We start from the raw sequence: 26,975 nt of genomic DNA, 5'->3' as shown, positions 1-26,975 counted from the left end.
ATAAATGAGATGTTAATGTTGTGAATTGAAAACAATAGGTGATGATGATTTCATGAGGTATTGTGGATTGTTGTACATTCAAGGTTAAAAAGGTAATTTTAGTCATTTGTAATATGGTTCTCATGGAACCTGAAGGTATCATAACATATCATCCATAACTTAAATTTTGTGGATGTGTTATTGTTGTGAAACTAAAACTATAAAATCCTTTTATAAGTTGCTGCAGCTTCAGAAATGCTAATATCATGTCATTTTAACCTGTTATTAGCTGGTTGCTGGGCATCAGAATATCTGATATAGACAACAACCTTCAGGTGTATCAGATGAGCCTGCGTACCAAGTTTGGTAGCAAAAACATATGGACAGACATACACAGATTTGCGTATCATAGTAAAATGTCTTTTTTCCTGTTCATGCACAATCATTCCCTGTATATGAACATGGTGTCTCACTCTAATCCTGTTCCTGCCTATCACATTGTTCATATTCTTTATTGGCATCAACTTTCAACTCACCTCTTCTGGCTGTGGACTCTGAACTGGTATTTATTGGTTAGTTCATTCACAGGAATTTTGAGCCACCATGATTAAGAAACTGGATCTGTTCTGTAGCTGTGGTGTAGTTCTCCCAACAACATTTACCATCATGTATCACAAGTGTATTAATGTGCTGATTTTCAGTGTGTGAGAATTTGTTTAGAGTTTTGCAACAGGAGAAATCAGGTCCGTACATATACTGAATAACATATTCACTGGGATTGGGATGGAATTATGAAGGGGAATGCTTTAAACGCAGCAATGTTAAGATCCAAAAACAAAGCACACATGCAGGCTTCTTCCTGTGTTGTTCAACCTTTTGAACTTGGTGTGGCAATTCATCCAAATCTCGAGGTCGACCCATCAACTTTCACCTCTAACATTCACACACACCACATCAAACACCTGAAAGGACCTCAATGGCCACAATACCTTTCACTACTCTATGGTGAATAGGAAGGTGATTGGGGGATATTGACCAGGGCCTTGAACTCACCACGCTGCTTACTTAAATCTTGAAACTTGTATGGATCGGAATCGGACAGGTTGACTTAAAAGGGGTCCTCCCGATGTTTCTTATCAAGCAAATAGAGGAACGGCGGGAAGCGAGAGAATGAAACAGAGAGAAAAGAGTGCTGGGGGTGTCATTGATTAGTAGATTGTAATCAGTCCACCAAATGCGAAAGGGTATCGATCCAAGCCTCAGATCTGACAAACAGACATTTGATGGAGGACATCCGGTACATGTTTAGTGGGGGGAAGAGAGGACCACAGGATCACTGAATGTAGATATCAATGCTGTGTCAGGAATTCATGAGTTTACTCCAGATTCCCCAAAGACACTTCTGCAAGAGAAATGAATGGCCTAAATTTGGTGAGGCTTATTTAGAATAGTGAGGCAGGACTAGGGATGGGTACCGGTGTCCGGTGCCATGATGGCACCGGTTCTGACATAAACGGTAGTAACCAGACCGAAAAGCAGCGCACATTTCGGTGCTTTATTTCGGTGCTTTTTTTTTCCTGAGCTGTGATACACTTTAGATTCTAGCCAATCATTTTACGTTTCCGAGGATAGTAGGCGGGGCCAGGTACGTACGTTCTGTTAGAGCAGAGCTACAGATTAAAAATGTCCAAGGCGAAGCGGTCAAAAGCCTGGCTGTACTTCACAGCAAAATATGCAAACTCAGCAGCCTGCAACAAGTGCTTTAAGCTGATACTGTGATACTGTCAAAGGAGGTAACACCTCAAATCCGATGAAACACCTGGCGACGCATAGCGTTTTTTTTAAAAGCCCAGAAATGCGCCGTATTTGATAGCTTGCTGCGAGACCTCACACCGAGCACATCTACTGCGGGTGGGTTGCCTGTTATGCAACATCCCCCAAAAACACGAAGAGGAGAGTCCTGGCCCCTAGCCCTGCCAGTGTAGCAGAAATGATGACAGATGATGGTGGCAGCAGCCGTTCTTCTCTGCGTGAGTAGCTAATTTACGTTGAGTAGGCTAACCACGTTATTACATTAATGCATGTAAGGTGAACTAGCAAACATCATCATAGCTACATGCGGCTGTCTTCTTGTTTGATGGCAGATACTCCCTTCACCCTGGCTAAAAAGGCTAAAATGACCAAAGAAAAAGTGGAAAACAGTTAAACATGAGAGGTTTAGGACAAAGTTTGTGTTTTTTCCATTGTTTAAGCACTGCTTCCAGCCAAGAGTGATACCATATATGCCCCATAGCTGCAGAAAAGGCTAACATTGTTATATTTTTTACAACAGCTGAACATGAGAGGTTTTTGGACCAATTTTGTGTTCTCCATTCTTTAAGCACCGTTTGAGCACCGGCACCGTTTCAAAAGTACCGATTTGGCACCAGTATCGGATAAAACCTAAACGATACCCATCCCTAGGCAGGACAAAATAAGTCTGACAGTTAGAAAAAAGTAGCATAGTTACATACAGAAACAACCCGTTTAAATAACTATAAAGCAAGAACACTTAAGGCTAAAAATCATGCTTATTAGCTCCATTTAATGTAGCATACCTTTAATATACTGCCTCAACATAAAACCACCAATTGTGCAGAATGCCCTCCCTTTGTGATGCCAAAAGCTTGCTTATCATGGGTAACCTGTAGTGTCAGGCATCAGGACATTGGTAACAAATGCTTTGAGTCTTGAGAGCTGCTGGGTGTGGCCTTCGTGAACCTGGGCTGTTTTTGCATGTGGGACAGATGCTCAACTGGACTTTGTAAATAAAGTTTCGAGCTCTTTGTAAAATTCCTCCAGTTGCTCCTGTGCAATTTTGGAACTTGTGACATGTCAAAGTAACATCTGCATGGAGGCCAGGACTAAAGGTTTTCCCAGCAGAACATTGCACTGTGCTTTTCATTTTGTGACTCATTGGTGAAGACATGCATATATTTCCCTTATTTTCCCCCAGCACTCCTGGCCACCTTTTTCTTTTCTCTTTTTTTTAAACACTCAATTTACTGAAGCAATTTAGTGACTTCCTGGTTTCCCTTGGGTTAGCCTGGAGCTGGATGTGCGTCGCCTGGAGGTGGCTGAGTTAAGTGTCACTGTGGAGGGTGAATCCCCCTGATGAAATATCAATATTTCACCCTAGTGATTTGATGCCGTTTGACCAAACATGACACAATACTGAGCAAACCAGGCAACGTCAGCATCTCTGTGTTTGCAGTCTCTCTGCATGGAGATGAAGAACATGAACAGCGACGCTGTTCTGCTAAACTACAGGGTTTTAGAGTATTTATGTTTTACTTGTTAGCTGAATAAATCAAAATCCTTAATTTTACATCCTATAGGCTTTATCGCTATGCGTCTTCATAGTGTAGTGACTTAGACATTTGCTTCACAAACAAAAGGTTGCTGGTTCCATTCCAGTTGAGACAGAAATCCCCTTTAGGGTTGCGTCAGAAAAAAAAACATGGGGAGCTATCAGCTGTGGTGACCCTTGTGAACAAAGAAGCACCCGAAACTAGGTTTAGGTAAAATTATTTTAAACTTAAAGTGATTTCTTTAAATTATTTTAAAGAAATCTAGACTATTGGAAAATGCCTAAAAGACACTTTGAATAAAAAAATGTCAGTGCAAGAGTGCAAATTACTACTTATAGGGCTCAATGAAGCCTAATTTTTGGAGGTTACAGTTCACTTTACTTCAACTCAATTTTATTTATATAGTGGAAAAAAACCATCATCTCAAGGCGCTTTATGTAGGAAGACCCTACAATAATTCATCAAAAACCCAACAATCAGACAAAGTGCTATGAGCAAGCTCTTGGCGACAGTGGGAAAGAAAAAAAACAACCTTTTAACAAGAAGAAACCTCCGACAGAACCAGGGTCAGGGAGAGGCAGCCGTCTGTCATGACTGTTTGGGGGCGAGGGGAGGGAGACACGACAAAAGATATTATTAATCTCTGGCTGTTTTCCAAAGCATAAGTAATAATTAGATGCAGAGTGGTGTATAAACACATAGTAAGTGAAAAAATGTGAGTGAAGAAGAAACAGCAGCCTACAGCATAACTATGGGAGGATATAGGGTCACCTGATCCACCTCTAACAAATGCTTTATCAAAAAGGAAAATTATGACACTAATCTATAGAATCTAATCTAATCTATAGTATAGAGGGTCGCTGTAAAAAAACTGTAAAAAAAAGACTGAATACATGTAAATAGAGGGCTACTCAAATACCCATAAATGCCTAAAACTCAGAAGTTACTGCTAACTCTTTTAAGCTAAGTTTTGCTAACGAGGCCATTTTTCACCAAAGTATGTCTTTTACCTCTTCACTCTGTGCATTATTGCCAAAATTAGGAACACCCTGTCTCAGATACTAGAAGAACTAGTCCAAACATTTTTCAATTCCAGGCTGAACTCCTTGTTACAAAAATGCCACAGCAAGTATACCAACAGGGACTGGAAAGAGACACATTCTCTACTTTTATAACTAAGCTTGACAATTTTCTTTTTGATAATTAAACTATCTCAGTGACCCTGAAAAAAGCATTTATCTGCCACTACTGCATGCCATTAAATTTGAATTCTCTCTCCTCCAGCTTGTGCTTTGTACTCTCTCTTTGCACCTCTCTGCACAAGCTACACATTTATGATCTGTAGTTACGAGCCCAACTAACCTGCTCAGTGTTTATAGTGTGTTATTGCTCTGCGCTCATCTCTTCTCTCGCCACTCCCCACAGCTGACTGAGGCAGATGGCTGCCCCTCCCCGTCCCCCTAGTTCTGTCTGAGGTTTCTTCCTGTTAAAAGGGAGTCTTTTTCTTCCCATTGCCAAGTGCATGGCTACAGGGAATAGTAAGGTTTGTAACACTGCAAAATTTTGATCCAACTATGTAAACTGCTGTTTTTTTTAGTGATCAAATACATTTTAATGCTAATAGTTACAAAAAGATTTACTACGCTGACAAAATGTAATCAAAATGAAATTTTTTAGCCATAAAGAAAGAGACAGTAAGTTATATAACAAAATGTCCCTATTTATTTGAGCATTAAAATAAATAGGGACTGTTTTTTGCTAACTTTAAAATCAAAATCAGAAGTATTTTTGTTGCTTTTACATCTATCACACTGTTCACTGTTTTAAAACCATGTTGTGCTCTGCAAACTGTGGGGCAGCTTTTGTAGTAATGCATTGACCTGCAGGGGGAGGCTGTTGTTGTTGTGTGTGTGTGTGTGTGTGTGTGTGTGTGTGTGTGTGTGTGGAGAGGGGTGTTGCCGTTTCACCAAACACATTACAATACTGTAACACTGTAAAAACCCATATTTAGCCAATGTAGCATGTTAGTCAGCAATATGTCTATTTCTTTAAAGGTCCCCAGGTCCCCAAAAAAAGAACTGTTTGGCAGGGTTCTGGTAATGCAACAAAAAAATACAGGTGCGTGTAAGATAACTGAGGCCCTGCTCAGTACAGTGAGGAGACTGAGTGGTTGGCAGTGAAGCTTGAAGCTGTCATTGAGAGCGAGGTCTAAAACAGACAGCAGTTCACTCTCTATTCATTTAGTATCATTACAGGCCTCCTAAGAGCCCTAATGGGCCTAATAAAAAGACAGAGGTAATAATGAGACTTGAGGGCCCTATATGAGCAGGAGGAGTAGGAGAGGGAGAGCCAGGGGAACAGGAGAACAAGGAAGCCAGAGAGTGTGTGTGAAAGATATTATGGCAGAGGGTGCGCGGGACAGAAACAGAGAAAAAGAAAGGAAAAAGAACGAGCATTAGATAAAGTGAATAGAGGGCGCTGTACGCTTTTGACTTGAATGTAGTCTACGCTTTGTGAGGTGGTCTGTGTGTGTGTGTGGTTACAAATCAAGGGCCACAATAACATGTCTCCTATCATGTTCTTGAAGCCAAAATGTGTGTTTTTGTTTTATTTTTTAAAAACTTCAATATTTTTAATTGGCTCCTTTGCACACAAAAAAACCTAAACCAAACTAAACTGTGAGGATTAAAAATTCATCAAATTACTTCTTTCCAGCTGTAAAACACAAATATTTAAGCCTTCACAATGAACACGTGTACCACAATACCTAAGGAGTATTACATGTTTCTTCCCAGCTCTCCACATGTGGATGCTGAAGGACTTTCACATTAATGGAGCGATCTGCGCTAATGACTCCTATTACCTCATCGTTAAGGCCATTTGCGCAGTGGGCTATGAGTGTAATGGAGGGAGTGGACTGTTAAACTGTAGGGACCCCTTTTGTCTTAATCGTTACTTGGTGACACTTTGACCCAGTGGCCGCGGGTAAAATGTCTCCAGAGTGTCACGTGCTGCCTTTAATAACTCTGACAGATCTGGATTTAGATCCTCACACCATACAAGATCAATACTTTTTTATTTATATTTATATATATATGTATATATATAAAAAAAATGTAATGAGAATAAGGCAGTGGAAAAACATTACAGTAAAATTCATTACAGGCCCCATGGGGCTCCATTAAATTGAGGAATTTGACTGTAGTTACCCTATTTGGCTCTTTTATGAAAAATACACCTGAATTAGATTTTTTCCCTTGTTCACAAGATGTTGGATGGAAAAGAGGTCAGGAGTAAAAAACAAAAAACAAAACCCAAAAACTGTGCATTTGGGTCAGGGAAGCTCCTTTTGTTCCTGTTAACGCTTGTTTCTCGATGTAAACTCGAGAGTGGTGAGACAGCATGTCTCAAACCCCAGCAACCCTCCATTGGCTAATCGTTTAATAAGGCTTCTCTTTTCCTAAACATTCATGTAAAGTTCAAAGGGCTGGTTTGGGCTCAGCTCATTTTGGCCCACAGTCCAAACAGATGATGTAAGCTTTCCCCAACAGGTAACTTCCTTCATGTTACTCCACTATGCAATCGATGCTGTTTTCAGATGGTTGCCCACTTGGCTGACTGTGGATGAAGTGGCTAGGTGCCCCACTAGTGGAACACAGCATACATTTGAGAATCACTGGTCTACAGCAAATTGACACATAATGTGGAGGAGTTGTCTCCTAATGTCATTCTCCATTCCTGAACTTTTCTTACTGCTAAGGCCTCAATCACACGAGCCTGTCAACGACCATCTGGCAAACAAAGGTCATAAGGTTGTCAGGTAAGGTCCCTAGTTAGTTGCCAGGGTTGTCAGTAGTTTGCATGGAAGTACTGCAAATACTTGCAGACATCTCTCTGAGCTTTAGTTAAACTTAAAAAAGTACAACGCAAACCAGAAATAAAAAATATTTACCATTAGAGTAAATTTTCCTGCATCAGCCAATGCATTTCAAAAGCGTCAACTTTTACTTTGAAGGCAAACAACAAAATGACATATAAGTGTCATTATTTATTAAACAAAGCCAAAATGCTAAATAAATACGCCCCATGATTCAGTTGTTAGTAGAACCGGCTTTAGTGACAATAACTTGAAGTAACTGTTTTCTGTATGACATCAAATCATTGTAACCTTCTTTACACCACTGATTTAGCCCATTGAGGTTTGTTTATGTCAAGCTCTCTTAAGGTCCCCTGTATTTCAATGAGATTGAGGTCTGGACTTTGACTGGGCCATTACAACACCTTGATCCTTTTTCCACCCGTGAATAAGCTTTCTCACTGGAGTTCAATTAAAAAAAAAACAAACTTTAACTCTTACCAGACTGATGTGCAAGAACATTGGGCTCAAATTGTGGTCATAAATATTTTGTACTACTGAGTTTTGTAACCTTGTAAACCAAAATATCTGAAAATTTTATGTTTGTGCATTCGTAGATGAGAATTTGTTTGTGTGTGTAAAAAAGATTTGTGTTTGTAAAAATATTTACACAAGTTACAGTTTTTTTTGTTAAGGTCTGCTTACAGATACAAAACAAAAAACTATGTGTAAAGCTCTGCGTTCAAGTTTCCTGGCTGTGTGTGAGTTTCAACATACAAGTACGAATTTTGACCCGTTTTTTTCTTCCTTTCAGCTGATTGGTCAATGTCATCTCAATCACAAATTTAACAATCCAATCAGAGAACAGATGGGTTTGGCTGTTGGAGTGGCGCTTTCCATATAAAAGTTTCAGATATTTTGGTTTACAAGGTTACAAAACTCAGTTCACAACTACGCATTTGATTTACAAGTACAAAATATTTATGACCACAATTTGAGCCCATACATTCCTGATATCTTTGCTGCTTGGCATTACATTAACACACATCTGAATACCGCAGACCAGCAAACTGCCAAAACCTCAGTTTTCACAGAGGTGCTCACCCTCGCTGATGATCAATTAATTAACTTGATTAGTAGCAGCTTGCTGCCACTTATCTTTCTATTTCCTACAGAAGCAGTAAGGATGTACTTTGTTTACACACTTCTACATCTTTTAGTTTTTGTCAAATAAATAATGACACAGGTTACATGTCATGTGCATTTCCTTTGAGGCTTTATTTACTTAATTTTAAACAGATAATTTTTATTATGTCCTGATATGTAAAGCCACAAAATTAAAAGAGGATGTACTTTCTTTTTCCCATAACCGTATTTGCCATCGTCCTATAACTACTCTGGGCCACTGCTCAGCAAACGATTCATAGTCTTGCTTTAAGTGTGGACGATGAGTCAGTAAAGGGGACAAATAGGACAGCACTGTGCCAGCCCAAAAGGAGACAGAGAGAAAAAAACTCCATTGTTTTGGCAAAAAATCATTTTTTATTTACTCTGAATAAATTCATTTTTGTTTTTACGACTAATTAATTGTGTTTAAGCAAGCATGAGACCTTTTTTCGTTCCTTACTCTGACGTAAGGATTTGCTTTTTTTTGTTATCACCTTGAAATAAATGCACAACAAAAGACAACTGAAGATAAAATTTGTGTCCTGACTGCTGCCATTTATTTTAATCAATTAGGAACCCCTTTAAGAAATGCATCAGTGAAGAATATTACTAGCTTTAATTGAATAATAATTGAATTGACAACACGTGTGTCTTTTACATGCTTTATTTAACCAGATCAATGGCTTGCATATACTTTGAAACCAGCCAGTGCTCCTTATGAACACGCGGAGGTCCAAAGTGTCTCCTTCAGCCGATAAAGATGAGAAGAACGGAAGATCTAAGAACATTTGCATAGCAAGTCTTATTTAAGAATTCATCAACAAGGAGAAGGGAAATCCATCAGTATTTCCCTAAATAAATCAATTTCACCACAGGCCCTGTGTAGTCTCCTTAAGTAAGTAAGAGGATTGCTTTCTTTAAGTCTGGGATTGAAATGGAATACATTGACATAGGGGCGGGTCCCCCCCACAGACTCTCCCACCCCACTCCACCCCACCCCAGTCAAATCAAAGGTTTCAGCTGCTCTTTATTGATTAGATTTTAGAATATGGGACTAGCTTCTCCCTTAGGTGCAGATGAGTAGCAGATGTTAATTATCCTGTGTGTGTGCATGCGTATGAACGGGAGGGGGTGGCGGGTTATGTACAGCAGTCGGTGAAGTACTCCAGTAATCTCACACTGTAACATTTGAGCAAATCAAAGAGCAAATGGGAGCAGTTTCTCCTCCGCTTTACTAACTGCACAAGACCACACGTGAACCTTTTTTTTTTTTTTTTTTAGCAACTTAATAGATGGCCTGTATAAAAAGCACCTATGTCTGAAATTTCACATTAAGACAAGTGTTTGGAAAGCCAGAGCCCTGATGACAGGTTCAGTCAAGAGCAGTCACATGTTTCTACCTGGGATATGTTTGGCCCAGCCAATGATGACCACCAGCTCGCGGTCAGCCAAGTCACAAAGCGTTGTCAGAGCCTTGATGTCTCCGTCCGGCATGGTGGGGTCAGGCATGGCATAGATCTTCTCTGGCTCCACCACCAGCAAATGAGAGACGATCTTTGTCACTAAGAGGGGGAAGAGACAGAGAGAGAGAGAGAGAGAAGGACGGAGGGCGTGAAGGAATATAAATGTACTGTGGTGTGCGACAGTTTTAGGCAACAGTGTTTGCCTAAAATATGATCATATTGTGCCACATCAATCTCATCTTTGGATGTAGATAACAATGCTCTCGCCATATTCCTCAAGGGGATTCATTTCACAGCTTTATGTCCCATCATATTAACTAATAAAGTTAATGCTTTTTCTAATGCTCAGGTAATACACACATTGTTACTGAGTGAGATTTTAAATGAAAAAAAGAAAAAAGCAACAAAAAAGCAACTCACGTGGTTTTTTGGCTGGAGGGGGGAGGGTGAGGCCGAGGTAGGCGCCGTTTTCGGCATCCAACCGCCGCTTGTACTTCTGACGCCCCCCTCTCACTCGATCCAGACGCACACCTGCAAAGAAAAATAATTAAAAATATCACGTATGCATAAGATAAACCAAAGCCACTCTGACGAATCCACAAAACGTAATGATTACGTAGCAAAATAAAATAAAAGGGAACTTTTCACTTGTTATGTTTGGAAGTAGGCGTTGCTGCTGACTTTCTCACTTTCTTTTTATATGCTTAATTTTTGAAAGTTACATTCAGTTATAACGACCTATTTTATGGCATCGTATTTGCTACAGCTTATTATAAAACTGTAGCCTATTTATTGGGGGGGAAACTTGACCTATTTTGCTGTGTCATCAGACTCTCACGAGCATTTCAGGGTTTTTAATTTTCTACCCTGTATATGACAAATACTATATAACCATTCTTCATATAATATACAGTACAAAAATTAGGATAACAGCATTTTTCTGTCATTTATCTACATAAACAGTTACATTCCTTTATTTTTAACCTTTCAACCATCAAGCAGGACTTCTGAGTGGAAGTTTAAGCATTCACATGCAGGATTATCTTCAAAGCCATCACAGAGGATGCGGGCTGGATGCACCTTGTCTCCTGAATTGATACGTTTGCATTAAAAGTTGTTTGAGCACTGAGGGAGAGCAAACAGATTTTACATGGTCAAGTGGAATTAAGTCGTGTGAGATTTCCCAGTGACTCATATAAATTCCTTTGATTCCCCTGGAAACAAAAGAATCCGATTAGGATGGTCTTTCAATTTCCTGACACCGACTATCCACTAACCTAATTACCCACCGTGCCCAGAGGGAGCTCATTCTTCCCAGCAAACACAGTGAGATCATTTTATGCCTGGCAGATTGAAGCTAAATCGAGAGCCCCTCTCCTAACACAGCTTTCCATTTGTACGCCTTAAAGTAATCAATAAGGCTTGCAAATAGACTTCTTGTTCTTTGAACACATGTGGATGCGGTTTTAATTAGTCAGTTAGGCAGGCAGGAGCTGGGTTTGCGATAGATGGAGCTTTAGTGGTTGTTTTTAGCATTACTCTTGGTTAAGTTAAATTTAAAATGATAAATTGGGCTTCAGGAAACAGTGTGCATGTACTCCAGATATTAAATCAGTTCAGGAGCCTCTCTCTCTCTATTTAATGGTACACAGAGGCCTAATAAAGGGTTATGCAGTTAGTTAAGCCTTTCACAATAATAAGCTTGTTTAATGCATAAATATATTAAGAAGGTACCAAAACCGAATTCATGCAGCATGTTCTTGTAAGGCTAACTGACAGTGAATTGTTGCTGCTTTTGCCCCTAACATTATCAAGACACACACACACTGACACACACACACACCAGTTTCCCTGCCGTGGGCTGCTAGGTCATGTAGCTACAACAAGCGACAAGTGACCAAACAGCCAGAGTTAGAATTCCAAGATCCGCGGGGGCTGTTTGAACTCGAACATCCAACTGGCCCATAATTAATAGACGCTGACAAGAATTAAGAGCTCAGCGCTAACCAGTTTCAGTTTACAGCTTAGCGGCGCTCCAAACAGCAGAGACCCGAGGCAGGAGGGCAGGGACAACGACAAGGGAAAAAAACAAGGGTTAGATAAGGCTGAAGAGTGGGAGGGTTGGAAAATCAAACAGAACAATCTGCTGTGCTTGGATGAATATATCTGTTTTCTGATGGTTTCTTCTTTCTCAATTTGTACATCCTCTCTCTGTCGGCCCTGCCTGTCCCAATGACCACCTGATCTCACCAGTGCGGGATTATCTCCTCCCCATGTGATATGGAACAGTACTGAGAATATGACCACAACAAGACAGCTGAATGAGGCCCCTGGAAGAGGGCCGGAGAGGGTGCGAGGGGGGCAGTGTGTGTCATCGTCAGCACCGCATTCCTAACCTCAGGCCCAAAACCACATCGGCCTCCGCGCTTCAAGACAATGCGGGTCCAGACGAGAGCCTCTGACATGGGTTGGGGGCGGCGGGGGCCAGGCGGGTCCACAGATCATCTTAAAGGCATCCAGATCCTTTTTTATGGTTGCTGGCCTTTCATAAAGTGTGACAGGCAAAGTATGGATGCATGGGTGAGGTTATGGGGTAAAAGAAATGTGTGTGCTGGATAATATGAATTCACATACTACAGCACGCTCATAACTTTGTGCTGACTGCGAGAAAGACGGGCTGAGATACTTGGCTGAAAGTCTATTCTTGCTATGTGAGTGTGTTTGTGTGCGTGCACATGTGTGTGGCAAGACGATGAGGCATATTTACATTGGAGCAATCTTTACAGCCACCTGATCTGTTTTGCTTTCACATACACAACATTTATTGACTTGTTAAAACGTTAAGGCAAATTTCTTATTAAAGTGACAGTGTTTCGCTTCATGAATGAAATCTGAGTTAAGTATGTGATTAAATTTTCGGCCTAAAGCCCCCACCCAAATTGTCTAAATCCACATTCTTCGCAATGTGGTCAGAAACATCGGTCTATATGCTGAAAAACACCCACATCAGCAGTGTCTTCAATGTAAAACTGAAGCCAGAAAAACAAAAATACACAAAGGAAGACAGAAGGTTGAGCAAAAACAAAAAAAAGTGTCCAAAAAAAACATTCATGATATAAATGAGATTCATTCTTCTGGTACAAAAAGATGCTCTACAGAGCAGCTGTCATCACTGAAAGGTGCATGTGTCTCATATCAAGACTGTGTGTTACTATGTGAACATGTGCTCGTGTGTACATGCGTGTTTAAGCTTCTCACTCTCAACTATTTTCAGCCTTTCACCTGTCAGAGGCGCTTCTTTCGAGAGAATGTGTCAGAATTGGCTGGCTGGCTAACGCTGCCAAAGGGAGATTAGGAGCTCCCTATTTTAGCTGGGAAAAATCAGAGGGATGCGGCGTGCAGCCCCCTCCGACGCAGCCTGCTCACCCTTTGCAAAGCGCAGCCGCTCTGCCCTTCCAGGGCTGCCTCTCAACATCTGATCTGGAAAGTCAGAAAGAGCTACAGTAAAGGCTGTCATCGGGTTTTTTTCTTAAGTCTGGGTGGGCTGAAAATAAGAAGGGAAAGGCGAAGAAAAGACGACACAAAAAGTTGAAGGGAACTGGATTGGGTTGGGTATTAACATGGCGCACCATCTGCTGCAACCCCCTCCCGGTGGCCTGGCAATGCTGGCACTGCTTAACCGTAACTGCCATGGCACTTGTATCACTCTTTATCATGTTTTACACTTACATAAATCTGAGCCAGCGTGTCCATAAAGGGCTATTATTTTGTCTCGCAGTGCCGCCCTAACCACAGATGCAGCTCTAATAAAAAACATCTGCAGAGCTCGAGAAGGGCCGAGATCATTCATGAAGTTGAAGCTGGTGTAGTGGACAAAATAAAATGTTTTTAAAAAGCTAGAACGGTGTCAGTGACAAGCATGGGACCTCAAGGAGCGATTCTGAGCCCCTTGTCAGGGGTGATATACATTTTAACATGTGTGTCGGGAAGCGAGTACATGTATAGAAGGGTTGTTATGAGGTCAGCGCTTCGCTAAATCTTTTTCTTCGGAGGAACACGTGTTAGCCTCCGTGTCTGATCTATCACCTGCCAGACAGTGAGGACAGGCCAGTGCAGAGCCTCTGGGTGGGCGCTGACTTTCAGCTGCATTCTGCCAGCTACTCTGACACCCTAAAAAGCAAACAAGCCCCCACACATGTGCTGTTAGATAGACAAGTTTACGGTACAAGAAAAAACAAGTGGCAAGAAGGGAGGGGTCCTTCTCACTTATAGTTCAAGTACTTCGAATGGTGCAGACCAACACATGCTAAAAATTCTGGTTCTGAAGACGCCCACAGAGTATAGACTTTGAGTATATCTTTATTATGGTGATGTAATCTTAGCATATAGATTGGTTTCTGATTTAAGCCTATTGATTTGGAAGGGACCTGACAGTCTGTGATATTGGATATGGCTTTACTAATCTTTTGTGTATGTGGCCGGAGGAAAATAAGGCTGTAACATTACCCTGGTAGCCACGTTCGCTCAGGAAAGACTGCTGATCCCTATCTGTGGTTAGGAGAGGGCGAGACAGCGGTGTAGGTTGCCAAAATAGTCTGGCAGCTTGTGTTCATCCACCACATTACAGCGATGTCAGAAAATCCCAGCATGCAAAGAATAAACCACAGAAACACCGAGCTAACATCACTGAACTAGAACCCACCAGTAGTGACTAAAAGACCAAACTGTAAGCGCCTTTTATGCTCAGACCTGCTTCTTCCAGGACAGACACTCAGTGGGTATAAGGCGATATGCTTCTGTTCCAGTGGGACTTGGTTTTTGAACACGATAATTTGTTAACATGATGATCGGACACCTGTTCAAGGACCAACATAGATACCCATGCTTACTGGCACAAAAAGAAAAAAAGAATCCATCTCTTCTTCAGCAGGATGTGACTCAAAGCGGAAATTGAAAAATGCACACGCGGTAGATTCTTGCATCATTTAACACCGTACAGTAATGCTATGGGATATTAGCGCCGCTATTAGCTGGGGGCACTGACTCCTGGCAGTTGTGACTGACACCATACCTTCCGTGAGTTGTAATTACGTGAAAGTTTTTCCACTGACCTGTGATCTTTCATCAGTCTCAGCTGTACATTTGAGGGGTCAGTGAATGAGGCTTCCTCGAACAGCTGCCCTTCGCTGCCGTCCACCCGGCTCATCCAGGTGCTCTGCTTTGACAAAGCAGTAAAGCCGAACCAGGAGAGAGGCCTGTCATCTATATTATTTATTCGATTTTCTTGGAAAAATAATAATCTGTTACATCTTAAACAGACAGCTTAGCTCAACATACCCTTAAGCATAATCCATAAATTCCCTTTGCATTATGTTGGCACTGGCCACAGCTAGAATACCTGATTTATTTAGACCCCTATCACACCTGAAGCCACCAAACCAAGTTCGAAGAAGTAAAGTCAGCTGATTAGTGGCAGGTGGCGCACAGCAGAAGGGTTTTCCCCACCCACTAATGGGGCTCAAAATCCCTGGCAGCTACCCTTTAAAAGTCAGGATGGCACGACTGGCACGAGGAAGAGAAATATTGGAAACTTCTAGAGCAACTCATCACAATATATAACTCTCACAGCACCCCGAGGGAGGCGTTTTTTAGGAAGCCACTGCCAACGTGAGGGAAATTTGCAATGGGAACAAATGAATAACTTATGAAACTTACAATATCCAGTTTATGTATTTATCAATGTTTACCTGTTAATAGCTGAAGATTATAATAGTTAAAATAGAAACGTATCTGGAAACATTTTATTAATTAAAAAGTTAAAATGGTTTCATTTCAAAGGAAAGAAGTAAAAAAAACACAAGCCTGCTTAATATTGACAAGGATTGCTACGAAAAATGAAATTTGCTCAAATGTGTAAACCTTCAACATAAAACCATTTTTCTGTTTGGACACCACAATCATGAGTTTACACCTAAAAAATCTGTTTTTAAGCTGGAAAAGCTTTCATCCACATCAGAGAGTCAGTCAGCTATTTTTTTTATGTCAAAGATCAAGGTTTACTGCGATCTCACAAAACATATTTGGGCCAAACTGATTAGGTCTGGCTTGGATATGGATATAAAACACAAGTTAACTGGTTTCTGGTTTCTCTGTAATTATTGTATTTAGGTCTGGACTGTGGAGGCATCACTACAATTGTGGGTGTCTTCAAAATATCCCTTCAGTAGACGCTCAAACATTCGTCTTTGTTGGTTTAAAAGATTTGCGTTTCAAATCTGAGTCTGGATAATTGTGAGGATAATAGAAACCTTCTTTATTAAGCGAATACTTTAACACTACGCTTCCTTATTCTTTTCAGTGTATCCATCTCCTGTTTGTGGAATGTGCTGTTGTCTTTAAGTCCTCTGGATTCATTCCACGCTGCATTAGTTATTATTAATCTCTGGCTTTCTTCCACAGTGTATCTTTTGTCCTGTCTCCCTCCCCTTAACTCAAACCAGTTGCAGCGGAGTCCGCAGGTTTCTAACCATTGAAAGGGAGTTTTTCCTCCCTGTCACCGACTGCTTGCTCATAGGGAGACGTCTGATTGTTGGGATTTTATCTGTATTATTGTAGGATCTTTATTTTACGGTAAAGCGTCTTGAGGTGACAGTTGTTGTGATTTGGTGCTATGTAAATAAAATAGAATAGAACTGAATTGAATCTATGAAATAATCCTTGCTAGTGTTTCCTAGATTTTACCCACAATGTCACTCTGCTGCTTGCAGTTCAGAGTCTGCATTTGTGCCTTCTGTTATTAGTCCTCCGTGTTTGAACCTGTTGATGATATAACTAACCTTGCAGGATAATAGAGTGTTAAACACCATTTAAGTTAACATTTTAAGAAATTACACAATGTAATTGTTCCTTGTCGGTGACCAGCCCTTGGTCACTTGTTGCAGGGTGATCTCATAGCATAAAGTGAGGCTAGCCGCTGTCCCCTCCCCCCTACTGGTTCACTGATCAAAGTCCCCCTTAAATCTGTAAGAGTCCACGCCACTGCAGTATGCCATGATTAAGTGTCCTTTTTACTCTTAATTGAACACCATCACTTTTAGAAAATCGCCTACTGTGCCACATATTGCGGTGGCTGTGACGCTGCGCCTCGCACACACACTGGCCGGCTTAGCCTGGCTCTCCGCTGACAATACCCCACAGTTTTTCCTTTAAGCATGCACTAATAGTTTCAGCTTTATTTCTGAAGCAAATGTGTTGCTATTTTTTTTTTCTTCTGGCCAAGAGTCAAAGGCTCAGTGTGAGATATTTTGGCCAGGATTAAGACATAAAAAATGGCTGCATGTATAAATAGTAGCGTTATGCCAAACAGAACGGACGGCCCCTCTGTCTGAGAGGAACAAACGCAGCTACGTCACAGTGAAGCTGGGTCAGTGAAAGTGAACTAAAAGAGAGACACGCAGTCTTGTGTTACTGGGACAAATTGCAGTCAACTTGTGCAGGCTGCTATTACCAGATGTGTACAAAACTATATGGCCATGGTTTTATTTTTAGGAAACAGTTGTTTTTCTCTATGTGGAGCTTATAAATAAATTTATAAATCGTATGTTTCTTTAATTTAGGATTCAGTGTGGACTATGAAACACATACACACACATTAATGCTATCAGAGCACATATTACGTCCTAATAAAATGTACGATGCAGTCATTCCTCTAATCAATTACACTTAATCTTAATGTTGGTAGAAATAAAGAAATCCTAATGTGTGAATGAAATATTTTAAAAATTCCTTTGCTTCTTTTTCTCTAAATCTTTATTTTCTTATATCTTTTATGCCATCAACACCTATGGAAAGCCTACACTTCTGCCTTTTCCAACTATTTATTTATAAGTGACTTATGTATGTATGTATGTATATATATGTATATATTGTACTATTCTTAGTTAGTGTATTGTCTGTCTTGTCTTAATGTTGGTTTAAAATGGAGCACTGTAACAAAAAATAATTTCCCCCAGGGATCAATAAAGTATTCTGATTCTGATTATTTCAGCACATTATTCAATTAATTTACTGTTACTGTCAGTGTGCATTTATTGTCCTATACAGCGTTCGTACCACAGTTGCTCAAAAATTATTCTTTGTTTCAGTATAAGACAAAGAAATGTAATTAAAATAGGCTGTATTTCAGCAATTTGAGATTTTGTTTTTTCTCATGGACATCTGTCCAGAAATGTTCACTGAAGTCCAAGCTCAGCACAAGCCCTCTGCGTATAAATAGCATGATTTAGACTTTTCATAGACTTTGCATTGGTGTAGGATAGTTCTTCTCGCTCTGCAAACTGAAAAGATAAAAAAAATGCTCTTCCCGTGGAAAGAAAAAAGAAAAAAAGAAAATCTATCGGCTAGATTTTCCCTCTGTACTCCCAGAGGACTCACACTGGAGGAAAAACAACACGTGCAGGAAGTGAGGTGGGATATTCGGAAAGCATTTAGTGGATCAATACGGCAGGCAAGAGAGGGGAAGGGAGACAGACAGACAGACAGACAGAGTGGGAGATGGAGAGAGAGACACCCAGAGCCCAGGGGAGAGGGAAGTCTTGGGGGAACAGCCTGTGCTTTTTAAGAGTACTGTTACACATCTCAGTCGGTCTTGGTAAGAATATCCAGCTCAGCAGCTTTTTCCACCCAGCTGAGTTAAACACTCAGAGGCTCGGCAGTGTGAGGAGAAGTAAGTAAGGCTTGTGGGTGATGTCACCGGTGTCTCCCTGAGGCCACAGCTGGCTTTAATATCACTGACCATCCTCTAGACCGGAGTGACCATCACAGATCCACAACCATTGAAAAACAGACAGCTTACTCTAACATATAGGCAAACCTCCTGATTTCAGCTTGATCATAAAATCTTTACACAATCTCATATATTTTAAAATATAGAATCACAAGACAATTTGGTGCCATAGAGGAGAGTCTAAAGTTTATATACTAATAAACAGAGAAAGCTGCCTAAGAAGCATATGATCTTTAGGATTTTGATGTGACAGTTAATTAATCTAGACAGATGCTATTAGCACCAAGGTGTCAATAGCCAACAATGCTATTTGCACCAGTGGGTGGAAAAGTTAATGTGGCTATTTACACCAGGGAGTATATAGCATGGCATATACGGCATCACAGAGACAAGCACCGGGGTGTCCGTAGCCAAAAGTGTTACTTGAACCCAAGCACTCACTGCCAGAAAGGCGTTCTAACACCTCAACTATAACCTTTTCCTGCACATAAAGAGCTAGTTTTGTTACCCAAGCTTAGCCACAGTGTGACTGAAATTAAGTCTAAAAATTACATGTGTGTGGTTTTATAAGGGACACAGACTCCAGACAAAAGTCTTTAAAGCATTCATCCACCGCAGCCCTCGTCACTCTGCGAACTGTGAACTCAACTGCTTCACGCTGCTTCCTATGTGATATACAACCATGGATACAACAGTACTTAGATTTTTTCGTAGTGCTGAGGAGCAGCACTGAACAGAGACCCCAAATAATGCAGCTTTGCACAAGGGGCAGAGTAAAAATAAAAGGATAAAGCAAACACACACTCACATATATATATGTTGTGTGAGCTTGTGTGAAAAACCAGTACTCACCCTCTTTTAGCATGCCAACTTTAAGACATTTCATAAAGCGGCAGGCCTGGCAAGACTTTCGTCTCCTTTTGGTGATCTCACACTCATTGGTAGCCGGACAGCTGTACTCGATATTCCCTGGAAAAGGATTGGAAAAAAAGGACTCCATTATTCTGTGTGCTTAAAAGATATACATCAGCAATTAGGAATAATTTGTTTTGGAATTATTGCGCTGGCAGGAAGATCAAATCACACCAGGCGCGGAGTGAGAACACTGCAAAATACACAACACGTGTGTGCACATGTGTGCCTGTGAACGCACACACACCTGTCCCAAGGTGACCCCGTGTGACACTCCTGAAGGAGAGGAGGGTTTAGTGGCATTTTGATGGGGCATGTAAAAAGCACCTACCCGCCCCGCAGTCACACTCAAATTTTGATTCACAGATAAATTAGCTTCATTAATGCAGAGCGTCCTCTCTGCAACGCTCACCACGACCCTTTCCAGCCCATCCTTCTTCACCTAAAGGATGATGGGAAAACTGCCCTCCCTCAACAGCACGGGGCTAAGAGACGGACGCACAGCTGAGCACTCTGCATAATGTTCTCCAGCAAAGACCAGGAGCTGCTGCTAGACTGGACAATCTAAGACTGCGATATCATGTAGCAAAGCTCGATGTATTATTCAAGTCGTCTTGACGGTTGTTGGCTCACTATGGAAATATTTCCTATGCAATTTAATCACTCAGATCCAAAAACAGCCAGAAAATGCAGACATATTGAATCTGCTGGAATTTAACCGCTGCCCGTCTTTCTCACCTGATTCCGGTTAAGAGTTTTTTTTTATTTATTTTTTCCCCAAATCATTACGCACACACTTCAAAAGTTGACACGACACCAAGAATCCAGTGACAAATCCTCTTTCCCAAGTATCCGTAACCCCATGATTGACTGTTTGAACAATGTCCCGTAAGTCCAGAGATGTATTAATGGTACCTAAAAACAGCAAACCAGGTGTTGTCTGTTGCAGGTCTGCCAGAGGAGCGCACACACACACACACACACACACACACACACACACACACACAACCCCCTGTTGGTCAAGGAGAAGGTGCCAACATTTGTCAGGATCCCTGGCATCGAAAGTGCCAGCAGGGTCACACGCACAGTTAGGGGCCGAGGGCACCACGCCAGCATGTTGGCAGAGGCTGCTGCTGGATTCGGGGTAGGTAAAGTCTGTTAAACTGAGAGGCATTAGCAGAGGGGAAATAAAGTACACTGCAGCGCTCGTATGTAGAGATGCACGCCATGTACCTTACTGCATACTACACTGCAAACTAACTGCATGCAGCAAGAGCGTTATAATATTTGCAGTATTAATATATAGTACTTTAGTTTTATTCTCAGTGCGAATACTAGAGGGTAAATTCTTATGGTAAAAATTACATAATCTAATGAGTACACTTAATACTTTTTAATGCACAGTAATGTCCCACAATTCACACTAGAGACAATTAAGAATAAATGAATAACTAAAAGAAATATATATATATATATATATACATGTGTGTGTATATATATATATATATATATATATATATATGTTATATATGATGCATGTTGTATGAAAATCTAATTCATGTTAAATCACATAACCACATTTTGCACAAGCACAAAATGATGAAAATGATGTGATATGTTGAAAGGCATTAATAAATCTGTGAGTATAAAATTCCGGTTTTACAAAATGAAACACAATAGTTTTCATTTTTTTCATCTTTCTTCAGCTGCCTCCTTGACGTCTGCTGTTTGTTCTATTGTTGTAGAGCACCGAGCAATATGTTATTTTTCACTAACTGAAGGCAGTGATTCTGAGCTTTGCCTTAACAAGCAGACAACATTACAGTTTGCTGCATGCCTGAAATGTTGAACTTATTCTCTGTACTACATACATGCAATATTTCATGACCTTCTGAGGTTGATGAACTTGCTTGGATATCAAATTTTCTTCCTTCAAAATCAAACAGTAATCCAAAAATAACAGGATAGGTCAAATATGACCTGCATGTGTGTGTTTTTTGTTGGGTGTGGGTGGGTGAGACGAGGGTCCACAATAGACTTAAATTGCCTACCTCTAAAAGCTCACTGTCGGCAACCCTCTTAGTTAATCAGGTCTTGTGTCCACCTTTATTTCTCAAAGGACATTTCAACCACTCTAATAACCTTCCTTAACCTCTCTTATTTTCCCTCTAAATTTTGATATATTATTATGCTATGCTATTATCCACGTGCATCTCCACTCAAGTTGGACCTCTTCCTGTCCTTCTCCTTTACCGAGGCCGGGACCCCCTTCCTGATTACCATTCCATTAAAGCAGCTTCTCCTCTCTGTGAATGACCACCTACCCCATCCCTCGTCCCACCGCCTTTATTTAGAGGACTCTTCAGCATCTCTGTCTCGCTGTTCCCTTCCTCTGTTATTGCCACCACAACACGTGCCTCTGCTTCTAATTGGACCCCATCTCCTTCCCCTTGGGTGAGGGCTTGAGGGGCCTGGGGGCAAAAGGAACGGATCCACACCTCCCACCCTCCTTTCTTGACTTTCTCCCAATGAAATGCCTGGTTCTTAATTACAGTCACCCAACACTGATTGTTATTGACTGAAACTCCCGTGGCTCAGGACGAATGACGGACAGATTAAGCTCATTACAGGCCTGTCCTCCAAGAAGGAGAGTGAAAAGAAGAAGAAGAAGAAGACTACAGTGACGAGGAAGAAGATGAGAAGGAGAGAGAGAGGTCTCGGCAAGACAATGCAAAGTCACACATCAGCATTACTGGGGCACGAGCAGCCTTTTAACTACCAATGATTGATCATAAACAGGCATGCAGGATTTGGACAGAAGGCCAAAAACATTCAGTAAAACCCAACAAAGTGTAGCATGCGGACTGAACAACAGATATTGTGCTGATGACTTGAAAGAAAGTAGGGGTTTCCTACATTTTCTGATGCTCCCGATCCAAAGATGCTTTAGCCTCTTGTACATGAAAAGTGAAAATTCTCCTAAGATAAAACAATCCAGCCATTTTCATATAGGCTAATTAAGCCAGGAAAGGCCTTCCTAAAAATGGGCAGCCAAAAAAATGTAAATAAATAATAAGTTTTGGAAAATATGTCTTTGCTGTCTCTATTTTTTGTGTGTGTTTTTCTTTTAGAAATGTCTGATAATTAATAATGAGAAATAGGATATTTTAGAAAATTTTAGAAAAAAAACCTCGCTGCCAAAGAAAAAGAAAAATTATATATATCAGGATGAGGCTTGGTATATTTGTCATCATCACATTAAGAGTTATTAGAAAAAGTCAGAATTTTGTAAACATGTGATGTAATTAGAGAGAGTGCCGAAGAGTTTCACTCTTAAGACCAAGTGAGGTAACCAGCTCTCACATCAGTCCCACGTTTTCCATCTTTATTCTGACAGTAATGCGCTGTTTTGGATTTTAACAAAAGCCAATAAAATAAAAGGAAAAAACAGTGCCGAAAGATGCTTCTTCTGTTTCTTCGTGCTTCAGTAATTGAGAGGGATTTAGGCAGAATACTTTTCAAATTTGCCTGACTTAATGTGCCCTCACTCTGACTCCATGTATCCAGACACAAATGCTGCAAATCAAATTAAAAAAAAAAAAGTGGCGCATTATCTCTGTCCAAAAGATTACTCTGGAACGGATCCCACACATGGCAGATTCGGTGCCAGATGTATGATTCGCATGCAAAGACATCAAAAATCACAAACTAGAGCAGATTTGCGGTCTGGGCCTAATGCCTGCGGTAGACACCACATCGTATTAGCCCCATGAAAGCACTGAGGAACCTGTGACACGCACGACCACGTATTCAAGTGAACGTAAAGTATTTAAAATCATTAAAAAGTAGCACTTCTCTATTGTGACAAGAGTGAAAATACACCTTGCTTAAAAGTACTGGTGGAAAGTCAGGAATTTATTGTTTTAAGTATAAATTTATGTTTGATTAAAATTCAGTTTCACTAAAATTATTCATCTCTTTACTTCAATGCTTTCATGTAACAACCTTAGCAATAATTTACTTTTTAGAATAACATATTAAGAAATACAAATCATTGTTTTTTTATGGCCACTTTAAGGGAAAAAAAGATAACAATGTAACATTTTTATCTGGCGCTGTTCACCTGTCGCTGTTTTGATGTCTGTGAGTTGGTAACACCTATCGACAAGTGGTTTTCTTTTTTGCTACTTATTTTGAAAATCCAAAAAACAGAGGCCGTCAATATCGATTGATCTGATAATCCACAGAAAAAAACCAATAAAAAATAAAATGAAAACTGTAAAATTTTTAACGTGTGTGGGTTCTTCATTTCTCTTCTATCGATCAGTTCTCCACATCCTCTGATTTATCTGGTTAGCTGTGGTGTTGTGAATGAATATTATTGTGTCTAATGTAGTTAAAATAAACCAGTACTTAAACAGCTACAAACAAAAAATGCAAAAATGCAGTGCATGGTCTAAGCAGTAAATGGGAGCACCACAGAGCATTTTTCTAAGTATTCACAAGTTATAGTTAATCCAAAAAGCAGACATTTTTACTCATATTTTCTATTGCTGCGGTTGTGCTTTTACTTGTCTCCAATTGTAACAAAAATACAAAGAACCCATTACCTAAAAGACAGTTTTACTGACAGCTCAGGTGAGTCAGTGAAATGTGAAAGGAAAAGTGGGAAAGGGGGAAAATACCTTGTATCGTTCTTTTGAAAAAGGCTTTGCAGGCCTCACAGGAGGCCACTCCGTAGTGGTACCCCGAGGCAGTGTCGCCACACACCAGGCACACCCTCTTGGGAATTCCATTGAGCATGTACTCGCACTTGATTGGCGAGTCATCGGCCATGCCGCCGGAGCACTCCTCGTAGCGGCGTAAGCAGGCGCTGCCGCCTCCCAGCATGCCTGGGTTGAACATTGGGGGGGAGTCCAGGGTGTGTGACCGTCCACTGCCAACGTTAACGTAGCCGCCGCTGGCGTCAGAGTTGCCACTGGGGCTGTGGTGACTGCCAGTGTCTATGAGCGAGGAGGAAGGACTGGAAGGCTCAGTTTTGACATAAGAACCACAGCTCGAGGATAGGTGCCGGTCCTCGGAGGGCATTCTGGTTAATAACCTGGAGAAACACAAACAGAGTCGGAATGTCAGTCAGTTTTGAAACTGAATTTACAGGGAATGCAATGGTTTTCCAAATTTTTGAAAAGAAATGAATGTTTAATTCAGTTCAACTGAATTTTTATAATGTCACCGCAAAATGCTTTATCCTGTCCAGTAAAGACCCCACAGTATAAGAGCTAAAAACCCAACAATCAGACAACCCCCCTATGAGAAGGCAATTTGCGACAGTGGGAAGGAAAAACTCCCTTTTAAGTGGGAGAAACCTCGAGGAGAAACAAGGTTAGAAGGGCAGCCATCTGCTTTGACTGACTGTGTGTGAGGAAAAAGAGAAAAGAAAAGGAGAGCATTGGGTGATATGGTGGAGTTCAAACCACTTGTTTTAAAGCACATATATAAGTAGGCAGAAGGACACCATGGTTTGTGTTGTTTTCAACTTTTGTTTCCACGAGTTGTTTGGTTGGATTTAGGAAAAAAATTGTGATTTGGATTTGGAAAAAAACAAAACAAAACACAAAAACTGTCATATTGGCATAGAAACCACATCAGGGGACACTGAGCTTTGGCATAAAAATTATATTTTATTACACAAACTAATAACATAAAAGTAACATATCTCAGTATTAATAATTAGCAAACTTTTTAAAAATATTAACTGTTTTACCGCATTTTCTTCACACATTTTTAAAACTTTTTCTTTAAATAAAAAGAACGCAATGGCTCTCAAAAAAAAGAGGACCAAACAACAGAGCACAACAGAGCACAAAAGCTTCGCCGTGACTGTACCGAGTCTTGCCTGCTACCATCATCCGCCACTCATTCTGCGAGAAATTCATCAGCCCGTTCACCTGAGTTTGATAGATTGCCTTACACACACAACCATTAATGCGCCGGAATGCCAAGTGATATAGTGCAGTAGCTCATTCCTCTCAGGCAAAATGGTAACTAACGACCATGTCAACAGATGCCCCATACATCTTGCAAACAATGCCCACAATTGGTCGGCTGCCAGAAGTAAATGAATGAATGAAACTTCAGAAGGCTGTTAATGGACAAAGAGAGGTGTTACACTCAGCATATGGAGGATTGTGGGTAATAGATGACCCAATCAATAGTCCCAGTTATTTTGACAGTGGAGGTGCTGGGTTACAGCTGGCAGAGGAAGTGCCTTATTCCAAGAATTTCATCATAAAGATTACAAAGGTAGGATTAAAGAAAAAAAAATCCTCATAATGCAGGGTAGAAGCTAAAGAGAGTATTCTTTATTTGCCTTGTTAAGCTTTATAAGAAATTATACACTTTGCTTAACGGTGATGTTATAACTCCATAAGTATGCTTGTTTACTTAACGATTACTGCTACTGGTGGGTAGTCATTTCTCTTTGAGGCCGCAAAGCCAGTGTATGTTGCGCTCCTTGCTGTAATTCAATAATATTCTCTCAAACGAAGCATGAAATGAGGCCCGGGTTGGTCTTAGAACTGCTGGCTCTGTCTGTCACAGTTGGTGTTGATCTTACAGAACTTCAGCCCTTAAATTCTTATGAGTCATAAATATGGGGTGAGAGTGGCGGAAAGGCGTGATGGGAATGTCTGAAACTAATAGCAAGCTAATGCTGCTTTACAGTCTGAACTTTTTGGCTTTTTTTACTGCCAGGAGCTGTCTCCATTTTTTTTTTTTTAATTTTAAATGGTGTTGTGTTTCCGAATGCATTTTCCTTCTTTTGCCTCCTTTGCACAAGTGTTTATTTAAAGCCAAGAAACCTCTTTTTTTTTTCTTTTTTAACTGCAAACGAGTAGTGAGAAGAAGAGAAAAAGAGGAGGAGATAGCCTCTACCCCTGGGCCCAGATCAGATCTATTGATCCTCGGCTTCCTTCCTGTTCCAGATGAGGCATGAAAAAATAAACCCTCCTCTTACGGGCCCCAGACATTCCTTATGCATTTTTAATCAGTCGAGACTGTTAACATAGTGCGAGATTGAGAGATACAGCATTGTGTTAGCCTTCATTCTAAGGATATTGTGGCTTATAAAAGACTCAGATGACTCATGTTAAATCTTGTTAGCAATCAGCATTCACCTAGAGTCAATTGGACGATATATTTTCTCCAAGCTGAAGTGGAGAGAGACCAGCCTGGTAATAGTTAATACATCATTGCAGCCAGATAGGGGGGGATTCCCTATGGAATAGCACATTGTGGCATACGTAAAAAGTAGTTCATTCCACACTTAGCACACGGCAACGCTGGGGAGATGTTTTTTGTTAGGTTTAATGGAAATTTCTAATGGGCCCTTTCAAATCTGTCGAAATGAAATAATGGCACGAACCACCAATTCGTGCAGACAGAAATAGCTTCATAGTTTCATA

The 26,975-nt window shown here is 40.6% G+C and overlaps 1 protein-coding gene across 9 annotated transcripts in view; it reads right to left on the bottom strand.

Annotated features, from left to right (window-relative positions):
- Positions 1-26,975, bottom strand: part of esrrgb (estrogen-related receptor gamma b) — a gene marked incomplete at its 5' end in the record, with an annotated part of 73,069 nt that overhangs the window by 8,347 nt on the left and 37,747 nt on the right. For 7 of the 9 annotated variants that reach the window (XM_082505701.1, XM_082505703.1, XM_082505700.1 and 4 more), the window contains 4 exons: positions 9,753-9,914; positions 10,236-10,346; positions 19,453-19,569; positions 24,198-24,613. In XM_082505701.1, the coding sequence (XP_082361827.1) occupies positions 9,753-9,914; positions 10,236-10,346; positions 19,453-19,569; positions 24,198-24,600 (793 nt within the window). Of the gene's footprint in view, positions 1-9,752; positions 9,915-10,235; positions 10,347-19,452; positions 19,570-19,759; positions 19,785-20,427; positions 20,551-24,197; positions 24,614-26,975 lie in introns of those variants that run through there. The other 2 variants (XM_082505705.1, XM_082505706.1) reach the window with 2 other exon arrangements.

Source organism: Aulonocara stuartgranti (genome assembly GCF_965226115.1).
Source record: "Aulonocara stuartgranti genome assembly, chromosome: 15".
NCBI classification, from domain to species: domain Eukaryota; kingdom Metazoa; phylum Chordata; class Actinopteri; order Cichliformes; family Cichlidae; genus Aulonocara; species Aulonocara stuartgranti.
This window is presented reverse-complemented; position numbering and strand designations above follow the sequence as displayed.